Consider the following 7,493-nt stretch of genomic DNA (forward strand, 5'->3'; position numbering starts at 1 on the left):
CGGGCTCAGACTCTTAATAAAATTTTCTTAACTTTTACTACTTTTAAACAAACGTTTCATTCAGTTATTTAGTACATAAAATGTATAAGGTGTAAAAAGCCCTTCTTTTTACTGCTTTATTGGTTAAAATAAATTTCAGTTAATATGGTTTATGCACTCAGTTTGTTCAAGCATGCAAGAAATCGGAAGGGAACTATTGAGTATGAAGAAATTGAAGTTGTTTTATTAAGAGAAACTAGGAACAAGAATTGCAGTTCAGTATAAAAAGTCCTATTGTTTACTGTTATGGTTGTTAATGCAAATTACAGTTAACACTACAATTTTTTTGATGGCCTGTAGCTTTTATGAGTGCAATAACCATATACAAATATAATAAAAGTCCTCTCCCATGTGATAGAATGGGGAAAACTGCATGAAACTATTTTAAAAATTTCTTTTAATTTTCAACAACAATTTGTAAATCTGAACTTAGATTTATCTTACACTTGTCCTCTCAATTATTATGTTTTGTTGCTTGAATACTCATTCTGATAAATCTTATTGTATCTTTATTGTGAAATGAGTCACGCATACATTACCCATACATGGCCAATCACCTTACCCCATCTTTAGGGCTCTATCTTTTTACAGCCGTGATAGGAATGCCAAGAAATTTTACTCCTGGTCAGACGACATACTCATCGCCTGAACTGGTACATCTCTCTTCAAACTTCTACACCACAACCAACAAGAGGGCTTTCAGTCAAGACAAATTAAATTTTTCTGCGTATACATACTGTATACGTGCTGGTTGTTTTGTCGGCTGTCAGTTTGAACTCGCTACCCAAAGATACATACATGAGTTAACTCTGGATAATCAGGGAAGCTGTTAATGAGTATAGGGAAAAGTTGTGAGAAAAAGAAGTATTTTCACATATTTGGTTATTTGTGAAAACTCTGTAATGTTAATTTGTCAAATTTTCTATTCAAAAGGAGTAGGAAAAAATAGTTTTTTTACACCTTTTTTTAAAATAAAAATCTTACAGTGTTTAGTGATTCTGTTTTATTTTGCAGATGGAGAGTAATTTATTGAATGTACCTAAATTTTCTTCAAATGTTTCTAAACTTCTGTGGAACCAGTGTACAATCTATAAGGTAAATTTTATTAAATTCTTTTTTTTCTTACTTTTTTAGGTTCCTTTCTTTTAGATTAAAAAAAAACCATTGATTTGATTAATTACTTTTTTTCAGGGTATTTTTATTGCATTTGATGAAGAGAGAGCTAATACTTATCTTTACATCTGTGATAGTTTAGATGGTAAGTGATTTTTTTTTCTGCTCGCATTTGAATCAAAATAGAAGGAAACAAGAGTATCACATATGAAGATAGTTGCATTCTATAGTTTCAATACTTTAAATGCTATGCAAAAATTTATCTCTCTTTGATTCATTCACTTTTTTAGCGTTTTTTCTGCATTCTGTCCTACTTGGTGTTAAGAATGATGCTTATTAATAGCATCTAACAGTTGTATTCTCTAAATATTTTTGCTTCCATGTCTTGTGTTTTTTTTTTCTGTTTTGGCCTAATGTAACCATAGAGTAATAAATAAGAGGAGACGGCATGCCCGTACACTCGTGAAGCCTTAACCGCAACCGCGGCGCCATATTGGTACAACCAAAACACATNTTTAATATAATTCCTTTAACATAACTCTCTTTCCTAAAAAGCAGGGTTCGCCAAGTGGGCCCACCTTGAAAAAACCCACTTGGAACGATAAGTAGGTTTTTTAAAAAATAAAATAAATTAATAATAATGTTTTTATTAAAAGTTAGTGTTGCACATTTATTTATATATAATTTATTATGCTGCATAAATTTGTCTGATTAAGTTTTTAATATTTGTAAAGTAAAAGAAACTCGAATCTTATAATTTTGTAGTACTATTGAAAACTTTAAGAGGGTTTTTTCAAAAAATAATATTTTAATGATATTAAATCAAATAGAAATTTAAATAATACAGTCTGAAAAGATCAATTTTTCAAATATAGTTGCATGCTTTACATATTAATAAACAGGTTATAATTATTAATTCATATGTTTAAAAAAATTGAAAAGAAACAATTTTTTTTTTTTTACTAAGGGATACATTAACAAATTTAAACAGTTTTATTTTCTGAATTTAAAAAAGTAAGCTAAAACTTTTTTAAGAGAACTTTTTAAAATTATTTATCTAAAAATGAAATCATTTTCTTAGGGTTAATTATTTGAAAAAAATGTGACAAGTACCTGATACTCTTTATAATTATATGTAATTTTAATTTCACTTTCTATTAATCTTATTATAAAAACATGGAAGACCATTAAATATTTATTTCAGTTTTTTATTAAAGTCAAATGTCAGATGAAACTTTAGTTTTTACTGATTATAAATATTTACAGATTATAATTTTATAATATATATATGTGTGTGTATGTTTAATAAATATAGTAAATAAATGTTTGTAAAAACAAAAAGATTAATAAACTTGTTCCTTTTACACTACTGCATTTATATTTTACAATGCATGAGTTAAAAATTGTGAAACATTAATAATATGTACTTAACACTAAAAAAGATTCAAACATATATTAGTGATAATGCGTTATTTAAACTTAATATAAAACACATATAACAAAATTTAAATAACTTTTTGGATTTATTTCTATTTTTAAGCTTATACGACACTTTTTAATAAATAAAAATATTTACACAGTAAAACTTAAAGTGTATGAGCACTAAATGAAAAAACCCAATTTTCCCCGGTTTTTTTTTTAATAAAACCCAGGCGGGTTGGGTTTTTTCAAACCCTGCTAAAATCAGCAAGTAATTATAGCAAGTAATACTCATTGTACTTTCAAAGTGTTGACATTTAAATCTTGTACTTTGCTGGATTTCTATGTGCCTTAAAAAGGCTTTAGTATTCATTTTATCTTTTAAAGTTCCTTAAAAGCCTTAAAATTTGTTTCATCTGAGCCTCCACCTTCCTCTACTAACGTCTCAATTGCTGTGTCAAAGCTTTAATTTATTATAGAGCATTCATTATAGATAATAATGCCTGGGCATTTATTATAGAGCATTTATTTGCTCACCACTTCATGTATTTTGTGAATGAGATGGAGCATTTCATGAGTGGAGTTTAAACCTCAATTGGGAAATAAATATTCCTATATATTAAATACTCTGGGCATTTACCTTTAAAAATAAATACACATTTATTTTACGTTGTTATTTGTAAATTACAGTTTTGTACACTTCATATGAAGTGCTTTGCAAAAGAAAAATAAATTAGACTTCTCTGCTTAGTAATAAACAGTAGGTTATGGACTAGTTTTATTACCCAAGTGTTTACTCAAATGGCTTAATGTTGATTATTGCTATTCTTTTAGCACAAACCAATATTTTTCCCTTTAAATATTCTAACTTTTAAAGCAAAATTCCGTTTCATATTATTTTATTTGTATTTAAAATAGTGTGATTTTAATGTGATATTCTTTAAATAAATTTTTAATTGGAAAGCTGCCCCCTTAAATAACAATAATATATTACTTTTAATGCATAGATAAAATATAAAGGAACCTAAGTTCCCGAAAACTGCTGTAAAGTTTGTAAAATAGAGCTATCTTAAAACATTATTTTTTGGGAAGAAGAAAAGAAACTAATATTGAAAAATTGAATGAAAAAAGGTGTTATGTATTAATAACAAAACTATTTCAATCTCGTTTTCGAAATTTTCCAATCATAAGAGAAAAGATCAAAAACAACCTAACTCTTCCTCTTGAAACCTGAGCGGCTCCGCGAAGTTTCTGGTTATACCAACATGGCCGCCGCTCCTTGACAGTTACTTCACTCGCGCCAACAGGGAAGGGAAGGAATGCCCACTCCTTCTTATTTATAACTCTATGAATGTAACATGGACATATAGACATAATGGTTTGCTTTGCATTTGGCCATTGTAGCCCTTTACCCATTCATCATGAAATTCAAGAACTTGAGGTATAGAAGTCCTTAAGGGAGCATCAAATGAAATAATAGTGCGAAGAAGTGAGCATTTTGTTCAGTAAAAGTCCAAAGGACAAATTGAAGGTTTGGAAAAGCATAGGGATGATGAAGAAAAATTGCTGTACTTAGTTAAAAAAAAACATCTCGCAGTTTAAGTGATTATTTTTCACAATGGAGAAGTTAGCATCACTAGACGCCACTACTTACTTGAACCTATAGGCTGACAGCAAAACTTAGCTTCACAAGTGACCCCTACTCGCAGTAACTGCTATGAACGAATGGGGTCACAAGTGACAGCAAGTTTAAATGCTACTACCGAATACCGCCACAAAAATCACATTCTTTGGTCAATTCACTTCAACAATTCTTTTCTGACAATTTAAGCTGTGTTTTCACTTTATCCGGCCCTGAAAACCACATCATCTTGAATTTCAGTCAGAAAAATTTTCATCAATTAATAACATCCTGCAGTCCCCAATACTTGTGACATAAACACACGAAAGAGGAAGGATCATATGGACAGCATGATGAGGCTCTTCTGATGCCCAAATACATCATCCTCAGAAAGATTGCGCGAGCCGCCAACTCAGCGAGAGAGCAAAGCACAACTGGTTCTGAAGGGAAAATGGCAAATTAAGAATGCAACACAACTTCCTCTTCTCTTACATCATCATTTGTATTCTATTGAGTGCTTTATTTTTTTTTTCATTTAGAAGTGTGGTTTACATGTTAAGTTACTGTAATCATTATAAAATTTTCAGTTATGAAAAATGCATTAGAAATGAAAAAAATAGTTGCAATTTTTAATTTTAAAACTTCAGTGAGAAAAAAAAATTACACCTTTCAAGAAATGCTTTTTAGCTTAGCATCTTTTTTTAAAGCTTCGACTACAATATTTTAATCTGTATTTATAATTTTGTTGATGTTTAAAATTTTCCAATGCTGCTACATTGTGTGAAAATATTGTTTTTATAGAGTAACTTGTAAACATTTACAATATTTTATCACTCACGTATAAAATATAATATATTTAAATTTAATTTCTAATAATGTGAGTTATTTTCTTATATTACTAAACTTTTTGTTGTTTACATATTTCTCTCTCTCTCTCTCTCTCACTTATTTTACACATTGGTGTAATTTTTTTTAAACAATTCTTTGTTAAACTTATGCATAAAATATTTCCTTAAAACTAGCAATAGTGGTAAATGTAGATTATATATATATATTATTATAAATATTTAATGCACAGATATTTTTGAGTGTTATATTTTAAGAAAAAATTTATTTTTAGGGAGTAAAGTTGAACATTTAAATTCTTTTGCAAGAAATGATTTGGTTCCAGCTCTGTTTGTGGAAGATGAATTGATATCTTTGACTCCAACTGGTAAAACATCTGCTATGCCCGTACCTGGACATCATTTGGATGCATATCATAATGGCCATGATCCAATCCAAGTAAGCAATGTTCTAGATTTATGATATTATATTATTAATAATAAATAATTAATACTGATAATAAAACAAATAATTTTAAGAAATGTGTGAAGAAAGAATTAAGACATGAAAATATAAGTACACACTAAGAAAAGTAAAGCTGCAAATTATAATTTTTATTCATTTTTGTACACATCAATTTGCTAATTTTGATCCTCTTTTATTTTATTTTCTTGTAATGTATGTTTAATAATTTTATTTTATTGATTTCAGTTCTGTTTTAGATTTTTTTTCAAGCAGTGCACTACTGAATGTATTTACACTAGATATATTTTTAAAAGGAGCTTTTTTATTTATTTTTAAAATTTATAAAATACAAGGGGAACCTGTCCTTAGGAAATGTGACTCTCAATAAATTCTAAACTTCTAAAGAAACACATTGCTATTTTCTGTGAAACCTGGTAGAATAAAATTGATATTAAAGATGTGTTTATTTCTTTTACAATCATTTTGTGATCCAATTTGCACTATTGAGATATGAAATTTTTTGTTGAAAATAATGGTGTAAAGTGATGAATGGTGAATAATGGTGAAAGAATGCACTCATCAAATGTTATCTTGAATGATTTTGCAATAACCTACAGAAATTAAATTCAAGGAAATGGGGGAATAGAAGAGTAGATATTAAAAAAATTATTTATCTAATACTGGGTGCATAGCTTTTTTAAAGGTGCTTATTTTCGTTTTTTAAAAGCCCTTAAAGGTGCTTTTTTCATTGGGTGTTTTTAAAAAGTGCTTAGTTTTCCCATTTTCAAAATGAGATTTTTCCTTTACTATGTTGATTTTAGCTGCAAATTATGCAGAAAGCTGCAGTTCACATTTTTCTATTCAACGTTTTCACAATTCATTCAACCCCAATCTATTTCGGCGTATTGTCAGTCTATAGTGTATGAAAACGCCATTCGCTTTATATGATTCAAAACGTCATGATTTTTAATAATTTTCAAAAACAATGCCAAAAGTTTTTTTCTTTTGGCATGATAGTTAAAACAAGATGAAACCGTCAATTGTCAAAAACTTTCCAATCCTGCACAATTATGATATTTTTTTTAAGTGCTTAAAAATATCTTTTGAGGGCTTGAAAAGTGCTTAAAGGGTGTTTACTTTTTGTTGAATAATTTGGCTATGCACCCTGTAATAAATAAGAGAAATTTTAAAAAAATTATTGAATTGAAGTCAAGTTAAGTTTAAAATTTTTAGTTTAGAAAAAACCTCAGACTCATGAGTCAAACACTAATATGTATTTCTACATATTTGAATAGAATGTAAGCTGAGCTGTAAAAATAATTTTTAAAAACAGAAAATGTTAAAATTAAGCAATGAGTCAAAATTTGGATTTAAATTATTAGAAATCATCAAAATAAAAAGACATTGTTACCCTATCCATGTTGAATAAATTTTACCTACTTAAGAATTTAAGGTGTTAAGATTTGTAAATAATTTATTATCATTTATACATACACTATTATATTTTTAAAATTATTATTGTAATATTTTTTAAATAATAAATAAACATTTTGTCTGTGGATGCATAAAAATTATTTAGAACATTTTCTTACCTTTTCAGTCATTTAAAAATTTGAGATAAAGTATGATTTCACTTAATCGAAGGGATTGCTTTTAGCAATTTTGGTAATGAATTACGAAAATATTTTTTCTTTCCATTGTATCGACCACCATTGTTTTAAAATTTCTTTCAATGAATTAATAATTTTAAATTGATGCAATTATGCAATGGATCTCAGTTCAAAGAGAAACGCTATTGCCTTATTGAAAAGGAAATTATAATTTTAAGGAATAAACAGTAAAAAAAAAAATTTCAGTTTGAAGGAAAATACTTTTTCTTAAAATAGTCTAAATCAATGTTCTTGAAAATTTAATGAACTAAACTTAATAGAGTACCAGACAAGTCAAAGACAAAATGATTTAATATTATTGATTTTTAAATACTTTGAATCGAATATAGTATTTTGTTATT

The 7,493-nt window shown here is 27.7% G+C and overlaps 1 protein-coding gene across 1 annotated transcript; it reads left to right on the forward strand.

The window, feature by feature from the left end:
* Positions 1-82: 82 nt before the first annotated feature.
* On the forward strand, positions 83-5,500 carry LOC122273113 (WD repeat-containing protein 19-like). The gene is made up of 3 exons (XM_043057177.2): positions 83-1,134; positions 1,231-1,297; positions 5,313-5,500. Exons 1-3 carry the CDS (start codon positions 1,054-1,056, stop codon positions 5,498-5,500), a joined length of 336 nt encoding a protein of 111 aa, XP_042913111.1. The 5' UTR covers positions 83-1,053.
* The last annotated feature ends 1,993 nt before the right edge of the window (positions 5,501-7,493 follow it).

This window comes from Parasteatoda tepidariorum, unplaced genomic scaffold, assembly GCF_043381705.1.
Source record: "Parasteatoda tepidariorum isolate YZ-2023 unplaced genomic scaffold, CAS_Ptep_4.0 HiC_scaffold_2441, whole genome shotgun sequence".
In the NCBI taxonomy this organism is placed as follows: domain Eukaryota; kingdom Metazoa; phylum Arthropoda; class Arachnida; order Araneae; family Theridiidae; genus Parasteatoda; species Parasteatoda tepidariorum.